Below are 17,892 nucleotides of genomic sequence, written 5' to 3' on the forward strand. Positions count from 1 at the left end.
TCCAGGTTGACACCGTGGTCAGTACTAGAGGGAATTTGTTAATGGCTCAGTTCCCCATTGTGAAGTCAGAGAATTAGAATTGAGGGTGAAGGAAGAGTCCCCTCTTACAAAAGCCAGGAAAAAGCTTGAAAGCTTGTTTTGCGGTTACCCAAGTACCAATGGTGGAGTACCAGCAATACCTAAAATAACACCCTTGAATTAATTGCTTCCCATCGCAGATCCACTGGCACCAAGTGCCATGAGAAAATGTTCCTTGTACCAGATTAAATGGGAGTTTTACCTCTGTAAAACCAGTTATACTATTTCAGGTATTTTCAAGCCCTGTGACTATGTGAGCACTCGCTGCTGCCACTGCCTGAGCCAGCACTAATGAGCCCTCTGCTTCTGCAGCTGTCAAAAGTGGTACTGGGCATAAGACTCAAATCCCATGTTGTGGCAGGTTGTGCTGCCGAAGACCCCAAATCAGGCCACACTGAGACAAAATGGCATGGACTTCTTTTAACTTTGAGGCGCAGTGTTTTATAACTATGTAGGCTTGAACTTGAAGCACTGAAATGAGGCAGCATTATGTGAAGCCTTGGTTTGGGCAGTCTGCTACAGCCCTCTGTGCTTTGTTTCCCCATTCATACAACAGGGGCAGAGACCACCACCTCCTCCCCACCAGATGGGATATTTTTGGATTTAACACTCTTTTCTTTCAAAGAATTAGGCCCCTTTCATAAAAGTAGACCATATTTCTTTCTGGAAAGGTACAAATTAGTGTCTCCGTTGCAGAAGTGTGTTGTCTTTGGCAATAAATGCTGTACTTACATACTAAGTTAGTGATGTGGCACAGAGGGATGTGACACTAAGGCCATGCCCGGAGTGCCTGGGCTCAGATGTCCAGCTCTGCACTCTGGCCTCATCATGACACACAAAAGTTCAGCCCTGCACCCTCCAGCTCTACACTGCTTCCCCAGACTGTGAAACCCACCCTCAACCCACCCAGCCACACCAGACCATTGGCCCCCTCACTCTCCAGCTTACTTGCCTGGACTCCAGCTCCTCCATCAGTAGTGAGGGCAGGGCCAGGCTGAAGTTAGGGAGTAGCAAGCACATGGAAATGGCAGTGGAGAGAACCAGAGCAATTTGCCCCCCGCCACACACTGGACACAGAAGCAGAGGTAGGTGCCGCTGTCTCAGCATGCACATGGCAGGGACTTGGGCAGTGCACACCAGGGTTCTGGGGACTGGGAGAAGCCACAGGGACAGATGCTACATAGAGGGCCTCGAGTGGGGATGCGGAGTTTTGTTAGCACTGTTCCTCTAACTACAGCATACATGATTGCAAAGCATAAATAACCAATTCCTTGTTCCTGAACAAGCGGAAGTGGCAGCAGGTAGAGGAGAAATCTTTAAATAGCAATACTGAACTGTACTAACACTTTCCTCATGAACAAGGCCGGGAATGGGCAAACTGTGAACAGACCTGGCCTACTTAACTCTTGCCAATCAGCCACAGTGCCCAGATCAGTTCTGAGACTATGTCGGCCCAGCCCATGGCCATGCAGGTGCCAGCTACATCCCAGCTTCGATTTGAGGCTTGGCTCTACTCTCATTCACACCCTTGAACTTCTGGTCCACCTAAAAGCAGGAAGCTAGTGCAGCCAAGCAAGCCTCATGCTGGGTTGGAAGAGTGGTCAGAGGGACTTGGCTATTCACTATTTACACACTGAGGTCTAACCTGGAAACACTTAAGAGTCAGCTGAATACCACCTTTGCCCATATACCTTTAAGGTCAGGGCAGGCCCCCTCAAGACCAGCTCAGAACTAATTTAGGGTGAGGCTGGGAGAGGTCTTGCGGTCTTAAACCAAATCAGGACACTGTGAAGGAGACCTAAGCCTGGTCCCCATGGCAACAGCAGAACTAGACTGGCCTGTGGGAAGAAATGGGGGGTGGGGGTGGGGGAACATAAATAGTGCAACAAGTGACCTCAAGGGTACATTTGTCTGCAAGAAACTGTCTTTATCCTGAGATTTTTACCCAGAAACAACACAGGAGGATTTGGATGCTCTCCGAGAAAACTATTCCCACCTGAAAGGCTGAGGTCACAGTTTCACTCATTGGAATTCTGGGGACTGCTGATAGTTTAATAAAGACAGACAGAAGCCTTGCAGTTTGGTGGCAACAGAGTTTGACAGAACAAGTAAGAGCTGACCTCGTGCTGGAAACTGAAATCAGCCCCACCGGTGCAGAGAAACCAAGCTTGCTATACTTGGTCTATTTCAAATGTGTGAAAGACACCAAGACACCTATTAATCCAGCTACATCTTACAGAATTGTTTTTACCCAAGGATATAGACACTAATAAAAAGCCTTGGATTAAACACTACAAAGAAAGTGGAAGAAAGAGCAGTGTGAAGAGAAACTTCTAACCAAAGGTCAGTTTAGGACCGAATCCGTCTGCAGGACAGGGCAGCTGAAAGCCAGCTGAAAGGTACAATATCCCTGCTGTGCTCCTGGACAGCAAAAGCAAGATGTGAACAGAAAGAAGGTAGTCAGAGACAGATAGACATGGCAGACAGAGGTACAGGAGTATGTTCAAGAACCGATCAGATGATCCCAAGGTCCTGTCCTATCTGACAATTTTGGTAGCCTAAGACTCTCCCTAAAGTCATCTCACCACTGTGGGACACAGACGCACTATAGTGGCCTTTTGATCACCACACTGCTTGTACTGAGAGTCAAGCAGGGCAACTATATTCAACAGATTCCAAGTGAGTGAGAGGCTAAGGGTGCTCAGCCTGTGGACATGTCTAGAACTGAGAGAGGCTCATGAAGCAAATCCCTAATACCACACTCTTTCCTTCCCCTAGATTCATTGTCTTCTAGGAGACACGCAATTAAAACAGGGCCAGGGCAGGATTTCCCATGGAGACTGACACTTGATTCTATACCAGAAAATCACTCTTAGGGTTTCATCCTGACTGTGGTAGACCTGTGATAAGCTACATGTCTTGTTGCTTTGTAGACTGAATGCTTCCTTCCACCACCACAACACTCTTGTGTGGATTACACTTTTGCAAATAGTTTCTCTCCAGTACTCAGCAGTGACTTCGAATTCAAATGCCTCCTTGATAAAATCATATCATGAATATGCATCAAGCCCACTCCTACATAAATAATAATTACTTGGTAATTGATACGCTACCAAATAAAAGTATTATGATCTGTATTCAATGGGAAACTTGTGGAAATGAAATGAGTCTGCGAATGGACCCGTGCTGGAGTGCTTAGTCTTTGTGCTCCTGTCAGCTGTCACACTAGGGAGAGGATTCTCAGACTGCCATGCCATCAATAATGATAGGAGATGGATTCTTTCATTTGACAAAGAGAAATGATTTTTTTCTCCAAATATAAGAAGCCATGAATGACATTCCCCCTCTCTGTTGCTGTTTTGAACACCTGCAAACCCTCCTAGCATCACAAGATATCCTTCTGTTTCAAGGTAAGACTTTTTAAAAAGACTCCAATAACTTGAGAGCTGTGTCCCATTGACTCTACTCTCCTGAAACCTGGATGTAAAAGTCATCCATGAGCCTTGCACCTCAGGCCCAGGTCAGGAGACCTTGTTACAAGTAGGTCTTCTTCAAACCCTGAGTCATAGCAGATCCTGTTATGGCCAGGTCGCCGCATGCCTCCTCAAGGTGGAAAGGTAGAAAGGATATCTCTGTCTGAATGATTCAGTCCACTCAAGAGCCAGGACAAGAGTAAGCAGAAGACATAACAGAGAGCAATAAGTGCTCCCTGGAGAAGTCTGCTCCCCGCCATTCTAGAATGCAGAAAACCTAAGTGGTCAACAGTCTGGTCAAGCAAATGTAGAATGTTGATGCAGGCTGCCTTTCCAGATCCTTTACCAATTCTCCCAAGCCCCAACTGCCCCCTCTCCTAAGATCTTCATGCACTCATCAGGCTCTGACCCTGGCTCTCCCCTCAGGATTCAGCCTTGGGTATGAATGAATGTCTTTACCATTCCCTGAATGCCCGCGGTAGAGAGGAAGCTCAGACTCCTAAGTCCCAAGGAAGATGTGGACTACAGCACCCTCTACAGAAAGCAAATAGGAGGAATCCCTGCTGAAAGCAGCAAGGGAAATCAGCTTACCCTCCCCTACAATGTAGCAGCAGCCCAGCAAGTTTTTTGGGGCACAAACACCATCTTAATTCTGAGATCTAAGTCAATTCTTTTCATTACGGCTCAAATAATATACCTAATTCCTGTAAGTTAAATCCTACAATAATGAATTCCAATCAAATACTGCCTGGAATAAGTAGATCATAATGGAGACTGGGAAACTTGCTATAGACATGGAGACTGGGATGCTAGGGGTAGTAGTCTTTTTACAATGGTGTTTGACACAAATTCATAGTTTAAGCTGTTTTAAGAGTGGTATCATAAAGCCCCAACTGTTCTGACTCCAAAGGCATCATTTTCCCGCCCCAAACATTAGGAAAATAAGGCAGGAAAGGAAGGGTGGAATTGTGTGCATCTTTTCCCTTGGTCAGTTCAAGTCATTAACAACATTCAGCCAAGCCAGCCAAGCCCAGCTCAGAGCAGGGGATACATGGAAAACCAAAATGTGCCTCTCCATTTCAACTGCATCCCCCATCTATCCCGCTCCCTCTCCCCAACAAGCAATGATTCAATAGCATGAGCAATTCCTTATGACTCCCTAGATTTTAAACCTGTCCTGAGCCCCTCGCTAGGGAAGGTGCATCAAGCCCATGAGAGTGGAGCCTGCGAAGTAGGGAGGAGGCTGAGGAGAACCTGGGCCACAGCCACTTGCGTCTGCTGCTGCTGCTGCTGGAGGAGCTGCTGGAGGAGTTGCATCTGGTGGTGAGTGGACAGCGGTGTCTCTGTGCCCAGGTCTGGAGGCTTCGAGGAAGAAGAAGGGAGCAGCAACCTGGGTGAAGCTGTCAGCATGGGCTCCTGGGGGTGCGAAACCTGGAGGGGAAGGAGAAGACAGGACATGACAAGTGGCAGGAGTCATCTTGAGGGGCCTCCCTCTCTTTGGTGTGCACTTGGGAGGTGTAAATTGGTGCATTTACAACCCATAAGCTGACAGCAGTGCATCTTTAATGAAAATGGGAGTAGAGGCCCAGGAAGGAAATGGTGTAGCTGCTTGGGCTGATACCACACAGTCAGAAAATTGTATGGGGACACCTCGGTAACTGACCTCGCATGATGGGAGACTGATGGCTGATACTGCTCCATCTCTTGCCCCCCACTTCCAATGATACCCTGTCACTGAGTTCCTTGAGGTTCTAGACTTAGAAGAATCCATTTTAGAAAAACATAGTTTCCGTCCACCCTACCATGATAACAGGAAGGAGACAGCTTCAATCCTCTACTCTGCTGTGTCCTTAGGGCTCCCTCCTCCAGGGTCTGAGATGTTCCTTCTCCCTTGTTGGGAGAAGTTTGGAGTTGGGTCCTGGAAGAAGGGGCCAGGTGAGGGGGCTACCTCCTGCCCTCCACTGCCTCTGGTGAGAACCATCAACAAAGAAGTTTGGATCCTAAAATACATAATGATCTGGAGAGATCCTGTTAGATGAAAGAAGTTCCTGTGTCCTTCCCCCCTTTCCTTCTGTCTCCCTCTCTTGTGGACATTTTTACCAAGATGGCTTCTACGATTCATAGAGTTCAATGGCAGGGAAAGACATTTTGTTTCAGGCAGTTCTGCTGTGGGGACTTCTTCAGACACACACAAGGAAGGCCCCCAGTGATACAGGGCTATTTCCACTTGTAGAGGACAAACTGGTTCCAAAGGAAACCCCAGGCAGACAGTTTAGAACCGAACTGCCCTCCAAACCTCCACGTGAGATAAGATATGAATGTTGAAGAAAGAGAGGTGCCATGATATAAACTGCCTGGGAATCTAAGGGTAGAGCTATTGGTCAGTAATTTTGCTTCTGGGTTTAAAATATTTTTTTTCTTTTTTTTTTTTATTATACTTTAAGTTCTAGGGTACATGTGCATAACGTGCAGGTTTGTTACATATGTATACTTGTGCCATGTTGGTGTGCTGCACCCATCAACTCGTCAGCACCCATCAATACATCATTTATATCATGTATAACTCCCCAATGCAATCCCTCCCCTCCTGCCCCCATGATAGGCCCCAGTGTGTGATGTTCCCCTTCCCGAGTCCAAGTTTCCTCATTGTTCAGTTCCCAACTATGAGTGAGAACATGCGGTGTTTGGTTTTCTCTTCTTGTGATAGTTTGCTAAGAATGATGGTTTCCAGCTGCATCCATGTCCCTACAAAGGACGCAAACTCATCCTTTTTGATGGCTGCATAGTATTCCATGGTGTATATGTGCCACATTTTCTTAATCCAGTCTGTCACAGATGGACATTTGGGTTGATTCCAAGTCTTTGCTATTGTGAATAGTGCCGCAATAAACATACATGTGCATGTGTCTTTGTAGTAGAATAATTTATAATCCTTTGGGTATATATCCAGTAGTGGGATGGCTGGGTCATATGGTACATCTAGTTCTAGATCCTTGAGGAATTGCCATACTGTTTTCCATAATGGTTGAACTAGTTTACAATCCCACCAACAGTGTAAAAGTGTTCCTATTTCTCCACATCCTCTCCAACAACTGTTGTTTCCTGATTTTTTAATGATTGCCATTCTAACTGGTGTGAGATGGTATCTCATTGTGGTTTTGATTTGCATTTCTCTGATGGCGAGTGATGATGAGCATTTTTTCATGGGTCTGTTGGCTGTATGAATGTCTTCTTTTGAGAAATGTCTGTTCATATCCTTTGCCCACTTTTTGATGGGGTCGTTTGTTTTTTTCTTGTATATTTAGGTTTGGCTTCAGGTTGGAATTCGGTCTCAAGTTCTTAGTTTCTTAATTGGATCACATTAGGAACCCCCAGAAGCCACAGTCATCTCACCTATATGATGTTAGGTTGGAGCTGATGATGACTAAGGTGGTCTTTCAGTTTCTAACATTCAGTGGGCCAATTTCCAGACTCCATAGTGCTATCTACAGGAATTATCAAAGGTACACCACCACTACTACAGGCAGAGGGGGCCCAAACTGACTTTGCTCTATCAGCTAAGCCACAGGGGAGTCTGTGTGTGTGTGTGTGGTGTGTGTGTGTGTGTGCGCGCGCGCACACGGCAGAGTGAGCCTTGCAAAATACTGTGCAAAGATGAGATGCTGTTAAGGGAAGAGGGTGCCAGGGAGTAGGAGATCAAATATTGGTGGGATTTGGGGAGGGCAATGTGTGTCAGGAATCAGCTCCATGGCATCCTGGCCTGCAGCAGCATCTAGTGTCCAGACCCTCTGGAAGTCAGACCCCCTGAAAGGCAGTGAAGCGTGCTCTGGCACCGCCACTGTGCCATGGAGTGTCTCACTCGGAAGATGAGCCGGCAGGGGCTAGGAAGCAACTGATGACCTGAGGGCACACATGTGCAGATCACACAGATGGGCCATGTCCTGCCTACCTTGGAGCCTGTGTGGGATCCTCCTTCCTTCCCTACGGCATCTAGATCAGTCACTCCTCGGCTGAATTCCAGGACGTCATTCCCTGGGAGTGGGACCTCCACCGCATCGATGTCAGTCTCCTCCGCAGTGGCCGTGGAGGCCCTCTCGGCTCCAGTGAGCTGGCGGCCTGCAGGGACAGCACGGGAGGGAGGGGAGAGAATGAAAACACCAAGAACAAAGTCCTCCTTTCCTAACACTTGAGCTTTCAGGCATGTCGAGCCTAGGGATGCCACTGGCTTTCACACATCTTTTCACTCAAGTACCTTAAAGTGCATTTCCAGCCCAGTAAGATGTCCTCATCTTAGGATCTTTTCAAAGTCCAGAAACAAAAGCAGTACTTCCTCCAGCCTGGATGTAAAAGTTTTGCCAAGTACACAGGCCTATATTGGCAGGGTACACTGGAAGAAGGGGATGCTGGTCATCTCCATGTCATCGCAGCTCAGGAATGGAAGCAGCCAAGGGAAAGCGCCCTGGTCTGGGGGTCCAGAAATGAGGAGGTTGGGCTTCTAATGAACTGCTGGACAAGACGCAAATCACTTCACTCTCTGGGCCATGTTTCTTCAACTACAGAATTAGAGGCTCAGTTAGATAGACAGGTAGGGTTCCATGACTGAGGAATAAGGCAGGGAGATGTGAGGCTGCATTTTAACACATTATCAATCTCCCAGCCCTCAGAGCCTGATCCTCTCACTAAGAGTAGAAGCCAGGGAGAGGCCTGCAGGAAGTGGCACAGGGAGGAGGAGAGAGATGGGGTGGCTGCTTTTCCACGCTTCCTTATCCAATTTTTCCACTTCCTACATTTCTTCCTTTCCACTGAAGACAATGGCCATGTCTTTATTTAATATTTAAACACAGGCACAGCATACTGCTTAATACCAGTGTATGAAAGGCCTATTTCTTATGTATCTTCCTTCCTTGATCCTATTTCTGGGATTCTATAAAAACACCTGACAACTCCTGGGCATCTCATAGGAAATATTTTCATTTTCTATATTTGCAATTAGGTTAATTACTGCTGTCTTTAAATAGGATTTTTCATGAGTTTTCAGAGACCATGCACCAATTATAAAATGGAACAGGTGGATGTAAAGCAGGAGATACAGAGCTGATGCCCCAGTGCTGAAGCTAGCCCAGGTAAGCGGGCCTTGGTCATCTGAGTGCCTGCCTTGTAGAACAAATTGTTCTAACAAGTTTTCCTATGCAAACCTACATGAGTCATCCAGGGAAACAAGCCTGGCATGTAGAAAGTAAACAGTGGGCTTGGTTTTCTTCCTGGCTACTCCAGGAGCTGAGGAGACAGTCCTATGGAGGGCTGCAAAGGTGTTTAACAGAGAAGATGGTTCTGACTGCGGCTAATGGGGGCAGGGAAGGGGAAGCTCTCCTGCCCCTTGGTCAGTCAGTAGGCGGGGGAGCACTGGAAGCAGCCTGCTTTCTACCACACCCTGCACCCGGAAGTGACCATCTTGATGGTTGGGGGCTTAGCCTGAGAGATAAGAGGGTTGGTAGGTGGGTGTGCTGGGAACTAAGCATTTGGTTCTCCATGCCTGTACAGGAAAAAGCAGGGTGAAATTTCCGTTAGTGATCAGGAGAAGCTGGGCTCCTGCAGTGCTCTGTGCACTTAGCACATGATATTGGATGTGCCTGGCCATCAATCTTCCCTTATAGACTTGAGGCCAGGCAGTGTCTCATCCATGTTTCCTAAAAATGTTTCCCTGGCACAGAGAAAGTGTTCCATAAACACTGACAAAGGAAGTAGTGTAGTAACAGGGTAGCAAAACAGGAGAACAGGCTGTAGGAGAAGGCTGCTTATCTACTTCCCATCCCTGGAGATCCTAATAACGAGAACTAAAGGCCCCAGACACAGAAGGTTTGGACAGGGCCTCTCCAGAAGCCCAGGTGGAATCAGAAAATCTCTCAGGTTTGGCCAGGCGCGGGGGCAGGGGCAGAGAGGGACAGAGGCAGGAAGTCCACTGCATGTCAGGCAATGCAAGTGGGAGGGACCTGCCCAGGAAGAGTCAGCATCCTATCTTGAGGGACTGAAAGCAGGTAATACCAAAACATTTTTGTTTGGGTGAGGGACAAAGGACAAGATGGAGGAAGGTGAACAAGAAGGCACAATCCATGTTGCTTCCGGGTTCTTCCTCACCAACTTTCCCTGTCGCTTCCGGGTTCTTCCTCACCAACTTTCCCGTGCGCGGGAAAATGCAGCCCGCGCCCGGGAAGATGCAGATCAACTGAGCATGCTCCAGGTGACGTCAATCCGAAGAGATGGAAACTTACCCGGCCACGCCTATGGAGACGCCCCTATCACGCCCTTATCCCACCCACTGCCCTCCCCCTTCCAGTACCAATGCATAAAAGTCCACCAGCAGCAGGAGCCGGCGTCACTTCTTCAGCCCCGCATTCGTGGACCGGAGAACCTCACCCGAGAGCGCTGGTGTGACTTCCCTGGCCCCCCCACACCTGAGGACCAGAGAACCTCGCCCGAGAGTGTGTGCATATTTGCAATAAAGGGCTGCCGCTTTCTTATGTACTTTGGCCTCATGTTTAATTACTTAGCTCTCCTAAATTAAGTTACATTAAATTAAATTAAGACAATTTTCATCCTTTAAAATTTCACTGTAGATATAGTATGGAGGATAGATCCAGAAGGAATGAGAGAAAGCAATACTCTAGGTGGAAAATATGAGGGCTTGAGTGAAGACAAAGGCAATAATGTGGAGAAGAAATGGATTTGAAGATCTTTAGGGGGCAGAAATCACAGGTCTTGCTTGGCTGTGGTGGGGGCGGGGGTGGGGATATGTGCAGGATGAGTTTTAAAATATCTGATTCGGGTGACTGAGTGGAGAACGGTAACCTATAGGAAAAATCGAGAAGAAGCAGGATTGCAGGTAAGAGAATGAGTTCAGTTTTAAACCTGTTGACATTGTAAGACTCTGTGTAACAGTCAAGTAGAAATACCTATTAGGCTGTTGGGTATGTTATGGACTGAATGTTGGTGTTCATATGTGGAAGCCTTAGCTCCCAATGTAATAGCATTTGGAGATGAGCTTTTGGGAGGTAATTAGATCATGAGAATGCAGTCCTTATGATGGGATTCATGCCCTTGTAAGAAGGGATGTAGGAGATCCCTCTCTTTCCACCCTGTGAGAACACAGCAAAAAGGCAGCTGTTTGCAAGCCAGAAGAGAGTCCTCACCAGGAACCAAATTGGCTAGTACCTTAATCTTGGACTTCTCAGTCTCCAAAACTGTCAGAAATAAATGTTGTTTAAGCCATTCAATCTATTGCATTTTATTATGGCAAGCTGAGTAGATGACTACAGTGCATGAATGGAAAAAGGCCTGGCCTAAAGGTAAACTTTAGTTGAAATCATGGAATGTCAGAAAAAGAAAAATACCAGGGGCAAGTCCAGGAGAAATTGCAACACTTAAGGGGTAAATAGAAGAGGAGCCTGCAGGCCGGGCGTGGTGGCTCATGCCTGTAATTCCAGCACTTTGGGAGGCTGAGACGGGTGGGTCACCTGAGCTCAGGAGTTTGGGACCAGCCTGGCCAACATGGTGAAACTGCATCTCTACTAAAATACAAAAATTAGCTGGGCATGGTGATGCATGCCTGTAATCCCAGCTACTCAGGAGGCTGAGACAGGAGAATTGCTTGAACCCGGGAGGCGGAGGTTGCAGTGAGCTGAGATAATGCCACTGCACTCCGGCCTGGACAATAGAGTGAGATTCTGTCTCGAGAAAAGAAAAGAAGAAAAGAAGAGAAGAAGAAGAAGAAAAGAGAAGAAAAGAGAAGAAGAAAGAAGAAAGAAGAAGAAGAGCCTACAAAGCATGCTGAAAAGCAGCTAGCAGAGTCAAGAGGGAAGGAGTGTAGATTAGGGGTGCCCCAGAAACTGCAAAGATGCACTTCATTCCAGCGGCTGAGCACTACAGAGAAAGGTGGCCCTTAGGAACCCCTGCCTGGTAGCTTTAGGAAGGGCTGGCAGGGCAGCAGACACCAGATCACTGGAGGCTGAAAAGATATCAAGAGTGGAGAGAAAGAGTGGGAGAAAATAAGAAAATAGTGAGTACAGACAAGCTGTGCAAGAAGCCTAATTACCAAGGAAAGGAGAGAGATGAGGTCATGGGTCAGAAGGAGACACAGGGACAAGAAAGGCTTAATTTTGTTCTGCTTTTAAGATAAGAAAGACCTGGCCTTATCTATCTGCAGTTGGGCAAGGAAGGCAAAGTCAGAAATAGCAGATAATTTGGGTAAAGATTCAGGAGCATGAGATAACCAGTTGCTCAAAGTTCCAGAGGAGGTGAGATGGAGGTGGAATGCAGAGGCAGGTGACAGGAGAAGGCCACTGTCCACTGAGACAGAAGCTGGGGACAAGCAGGACTGGTGAATGATGAAGTAGCCCTGGCTGAGTTTGGGGATCAGAAATGTGTAATCGGTCTGTGGGTGGCAGTTTTCTCCAGTGCTATTCAGTGTCATAGGGCGAAAATGAAAAAATACTACTGAGTTAATGTGGAATTGGGGTTTAGCCAGATTGGTACAGTCAAATGAGTAAGGAGTTACAAGCTCAGTCCCAAAGTGCTTGAAGTGGCCACTTTTTGCCTTGAAACTGCAGCGATAACAGCTTAAACTTAAACAGCACTTACGATGCTCCAGGCACTGCACTAGTTTTATGTGTATGGGCTGAGTACCCCTATGTGAAATGCTTAGGACTACAAGTGTTTCAGATGTTAGAGTTGCCTATTTGCATATATATGAGATATCTTAGCGATAGGACCCATGTCTAAACATGAAATTCATTTATGTTTCATATGCACCTTATATAGCCGAAGGTAATTTTATACAATTTTGTGCATGAAACAACATTTGTGTACATGAAACCATCAGAAAGCGAAGGTATCAAGTGTGGAATTTTCCACTTGTGGTGTCATGTTGGTGCCCAAAAAGTTACCAATCTTGGGGCATTTCAGATTTTGGATTTTCAGATTAAGGATGCTCAACTTGTATTAACTGATTTATCATCATAACTACCCTAAGAGATAGTTACCAGGAATTGGGGGGAGGGGAGAGATGTAAGTCAAAGGATACAAAGTTGTAGGTATGTAGGATGAATAAGGCCGGAACTCTAATGTACCACATGAGGATTCTAGTTAACAATATCGTATTCACAATCTTTGCTAAGAGAGTAGATTTTAGGTGCATTTCTCACATTAAAAAAAAAAAGTTTTATTTTCAAAAAGGTCTATTCTACCAAAAGGCTCTAGGTCCTTTCCCATGTTGGACTGTCTGCCATTGGGGGAGGAGGGTCACCTCCAAGGGAACAGGATCTCCCCCAGGAAACCCTCTCCAAGAGGAGTGAGAGAAGCAGTATAGGTCACAACAGGGCAAGTGCCACAGGGCCAGTGGCCCCACCTGGCTCAGAGTCCCAGGGATGGCCAAGGGCAGCTGTTGCCAAATGATACAAAAGATAAAACTCCCCCAGGGAGGGAAGAGTAGTAAGAACAGGGAGGAATGAAAGACAGGCACAAAGAGGGAGAGAGGGATGAGGCACACAATGAAAGTGAGCAACATCATTGAAAGCAAAACAATGAAAAGACGTGACAATACAGCGCTTTCCAGCTCCTCGGAGTAAACATGTTTCCTCTGCACAGTGGAGGGTCTGCTGACATGTCAGGTGGACACGTCACTGGACATATCTCCACTGGAAAGATAAACATTGCACTAAATGAAAAGCTCCCAAACATGGAAAGAGAGATTCTCATAAAAAAAAATCAGCCAACAGTTCCACTCTAGGCGCTCAAGGTGCCCCATTAGACAACAATCTTAGTAGAGTCAAAAATGCTCTGGGAGAAGCATTTACAGTAAGAAGAAACACATTCCTAGCAGTTTATAGACAGTGAAAACGCATGTGGGGCTGTAAAAAGGAAGTGACTAATGGGCTAGGCAGTAAACAGCCTTCCTTGATAAGAAAACATTTCCAATCCCAGAACCAAATGCTAATTCCAAATGTTCAGACTCAAAGTATGTTTAGCCTCATGGCCTTGGCACTACACAATAACCAGAGGGCGTCCAGTTAATCATTTCACTTGGACCCATTATAAAATCAGTACTGGAGAGGCCTTGTCTAGCTCTCTCAGTGTACAGATGAGGTCATGTATTCTGGAGTCCGCATTGGAAAACTTAATAAACGGTAGGTAGTTACAACATTAGAAAACTCGATAAACAGTGGATACTTATGGAGAGCGTATTATATGCTATGCACTATGCTGCTTTACACACATTCTCTCACAATACCAGACAGATGAGAAAACGAAGCTCCAGAGACAGCATGAAATTTGCTGAGGATTAGCCAGCTGAAAGGTGGAAGAGTCAGGATTGAAGTCCCAGTGGTTCCAGTGCTGGAACCCAAGCCCTCAGCAGCTTCTCTAACCGACAGCTCCAGCTCTCTCTCCATCGTGCCATTCTGTCTCTTCATTTCTGTGGCTGTTAATTTTATGTGTCAACTGGGCTAGGCCACTACTGTACCAAGGTATTTGGTCAGACATTATTCTAGATGTTGCTGTGAAGGTATTTTTTAAAGTGAGATTAACATTTAAATCAGCAGAGTCTGAGCCAAGCTGATTACTCCCCCATAACGTGGAAAGACCTCATCCAATCAGTTGAAGGTCTTTTTTTTTTTTTTTCTTTTTTTTGAGATGGAGTTTCGCTCTTGTTGCCCTAATTGGAATGCAATGGTGCAATCTCGGCTCACTGCAACCTCCACCTCCCGGATTCAAGCAATTCTCCTGCCTCAGCCTCCTGAGTAGCTGGGATTACAGGCATGCACCACCACACCCAGCTAATTTTTTGTAATTTTAGTAGAGGCGAGGTTTCTTCATGCTGGTCAGGCTGGTCTTGAACTCCTGACCTCAGGTGCTCTGCCCGCCTCAGCCTTCCAAAGTGCTGGGATTACAGGCGTGAGCCACCGCGCCCAGCCAAGTTGAAGGTCTTAACAGAGTAAAGGCCAACCTACCTGGAGGCAGAGGGAATTCTGCCAGCAGCTGGCCTTCGGACTCAAACTGCCAACTCTTCTCTGGATCTCCAGCCTGCCTGCCTATCCTGCAAATTTTGGATTTACCAAGGCTCTATAGGCCCATGAGCCAATTCTTTAAAATTGGCCTCTCTCTCTGTCTCTCTCTTGCTCTGTATGTCCCTAAACAATTTCCATCACCCCACAGGCCCTCTCCTCACCTACACGAGCAGGGGAGAGCCCTTGCTGTCTCCCTTTCTCTGCAGGGAGGCCCATATTATTTAATACATCCAGCCCATGCTTGATCTCCTTGCAGAGAGGAGCGCTCTGTTGGACATCCTAAACCTTGAAGAAGCTATACTGGGCCTGACGGGCTTTCCTAGAATGGACCCAGATGTTTCCTCATGCAGAACATCAATTCCATTTTTCTTAGGAAGAGTAGTATACGGAAGATGCCAAGCAGCTGAGGTCTCACGTTTAGTAATGTGATTTGGGAAAACTATCTCCAAAAAGGTAATATAAAAGAGAGAGACACATAGCTGGTATGCCTGTTATTTCCAAGCTGACCATCTGTTACAATCAAGGAGTGTGACCACGCTGGCCTCTATTTGTAGCCATGGTCACTGTCACCACCTTCTCATCAATACTCTGCTCAGCCTCCCGGTCTCACCTCAATTCTACCTGCTCCCCCGACACCAAGTGTCATCATTCCTCGTCAAAAGGGGCTGCTTAAAAGTTGAAATCTCTACTTAATATCTGTTCATTTTGGCATACAGTAAGCATTTAACAAACACTTGTTGACAATGACTAAAACATATGTACTCCTTGCCACACTCACTGACTGTGTTTGTCAGTTTATTCAACAAGTCTTTACTGTGCTAGGAAGTCCCAACCCTGCCAGAGCTCACACTCCACTAAAGACAGAGGACACTATGCTATATGTCCGGTACACAGTGGACTAAATGTTAATGTTAACGGCATCAGCCAGGGGTGAAGAAAACACAGGAACCCAGAAAGCAAGGGTTTAAATTTTCTGAACGAGAGTGGGAGCTGAAAGTCAGGCTTCCCAGAAGACAGTGCTGGGCTTGAAGGATGAGTAAGATGTCTGCATGGAGGTGAAGGCAGGGACCCGTGGCAGAGGGAACAGTGTTGACTGTGGCTGAAAAGTCCATGCTACTTACTATATGTTCAGGGCAGGAAGGAGCTCAGGGAACAAGGGAGGAGTGAGGGAGGTAAGACAGAAAGAAAAGGATAGGAAGTGATCCTTATGGACTCTCCACTGAGTCCCCAGGGAATCGTGAATCACATCAAACCCACTCCACCCAGCAGACTACTGCAGGGGCCAGAAGTGGCAGGAGAGAGCAGTTATCACTGCAAAACGGAAATAAGATCTAGCCCTTGGTGTTGTTTACATAAAATGCTATCCAGGTGGTTCTCTCCACCTGGCCAGACCATATAACCCTGACCTCTGTGGCCAGCAGCTGAGTGACAGGTTCTGATTAAGTACTTGGAGATTAGATTAAATTCCTCTGACGGTTGTTCTGTGATAATAAGTGTTCAAATGCTCAACCTCTGAGCACCCTCTCTGTGTCCAACCCCTTTCACTCCAGGAATAGGTGTCTTCATCGGAGAAAATATCGTTTCCATTTTTGGTTAAACTTTCTTTGTACATGTGTATACTGGCTGCCAATGTGACTGTGGGTTTAAAAGCTTTTGAGAGTTAGGATGTGGCTCTCCGCCAACCAGGCCACCAACAGGGCATGGACATGACCAAAGAAGAGTTAACAATGTAAGACTTCAATCTTCTCCAGCTAGCAGTTCTTACAGCAAATCCTCCAATTCAGAAATGAGCAGATTGGCCTCTGTTCTTTGAGCTAAGCAACCAGCTAGAGGTCTGATGTGTCCTTCATATTAGGTTTATAGGAAACTGTCACCATTACGCTCTAAAAATTGACCAGCGGAGATATATAAAATATTTGCCAAAGTCTACCTCTATCTCTTTGTTTTATCTCTAAGCCCTAGATCACAGAGATGGAAAAATTTTAAGGTTTACATCACAGTAGTAGTACTATGGCCTGCTATAAACTGAGACTGGCCAAGGGTACATGACAAAATGCAAGGCTCCATCTGTGTGATCATATTTTATGAGTCAAGATCACTGAGATGCTGTCATTAGTAACAGAATGTCATTACTTAACAGAAATGAGTAAGCCAAAAGAGAAGTAAAGTAATTCCCTCTAGTCACATAGAAACTGAGCACTGGGATGAAAATAATGTCAGGTTTTGAAGATTTATAACTAATATATATCCAAAGTATAAAGGCTGTAAAAGCACAGTGAAAAGTCAATCTTCCTGCCACCTCAGCCACCCAGTTCCTTTTCCCAGGATGAACCAGTTACCAGTTTCCTGTGTACTATTCTGGAGATATTCCATGCATAAGAAATGTGTGTGTGTCCTTGCATGTGTACACATATATACCTACATATACGCACACATTTAAACCTATGCATTTTTAATACAATTGGTGGCACGTCATACCCATAATTCTAGTTTTTTTCCTTTTTTCACAATTTCAAACTTTGATGTTTTTAAGTAAGCAACATATCTTGAAGATGGCTTTAAATCAGTTCATAGAGAACTAACTTATTCTTCTTAACGGTTGTGCAGTATTCCATTATTCATACCATACTGTAATTTATTTAAAAGTCTCCTCTTGCTGTTTCTGATCCTTTGGTTCTATAACAAATTCTTTGCTATGTAACCTTATATCGAAATCATTTCACACCTGTATGGGTCTACCTTTAGGATTAATTCTTAGAAGGGAATTTGAAGGAAATTTGGGGGTCAAAAGGCATATGAATTTTCAAATTTAATAAGGATTTCCACATTTTTCTCCATAGGAATTCTCCCTCTATCATATGCTAAATTTGCAAACACATCTGGGTCTGTATATGAGTTTCTATTCTGATCCATTCAGGCACTTATTTGAACACACGTTTTACCTATTATAAGTACAGTTTTACCTGTTATAGGTTTATCATGTCTTTTCATAAGTAGAAAGCCACTCCTCCTCTGCTATCATTCATCTTTTCCAGAATTTTTTTATTCTTGTTTTTTAAATTTTCACATATTTACTTAAAAATAATAATAGCATACATGTATGTGGTGCATACTCTGTGCCAAGCACCAGGCTCGGTTAAAAATATCAGTTTATCTAATTATGATAATAATTCTGAAGTACACAGTATTGCTATTTCTGTTTTTCAGAAGAGTAAACAGTAAACTAACGCTCAGAGAGGTTATGGAACTTGCCCAAGATTGCACAGGCAGTGACTGGTGCAGCT

The 17,892-nt window shown here is 45.6% G+C and overlaps 1 protein-coding gene across 4 annotated transcripts in view; it reads right to left on the minus strand.

Annotated features, from left to right (window-relative positions):
- LOC117074395 (carboxyl-terminal PDZ ligand of neuronal nitric oxide synthase protein) overlaps window positions 1-17,892 on the minus strand; it is a 344,705-nt gene that overhangs the window by 24,627 nt on the left and 302,186 nt on the right. For all 4 annotated transcript variants that reach the window (XM_033195794.1, XM_033195793.1, XM_033195795.1 and 1 more), the window contains 2 exons: window positions 7,501-7,667; window positions 4,806-4,982 (listed from right to left, as the gene is read on the minus strand). In XM_033195794.1, coding sequence (XP_033051685.1) covers window positions 4,806-4,982; window positions 7,501-7,667 — 344 coding nt within the window. The remainder of the gene's footprint in view (window positions 1-4,805; window positions 4,983-7,500; window positions 7,668-17,892) is intronic.

The sequence above is a fragment of the Trachypithecus francoisi genome, unplaced genomic scaffold (genome assembly GCF_009764315.1).
Source record: "Trachypithecus francoisi isolate TF-2019V2 unplaced genomic scaffold, Tfra_2.0 Lachesis_group5, whole genome shotgun sequence".
NCBI classification, from domain to species: Eukaryota; Metazoa; Chordata; class Mammalia; order Primates; family Cercopithecidae; genus Trachypithecus; species Trachypithecus francoisi.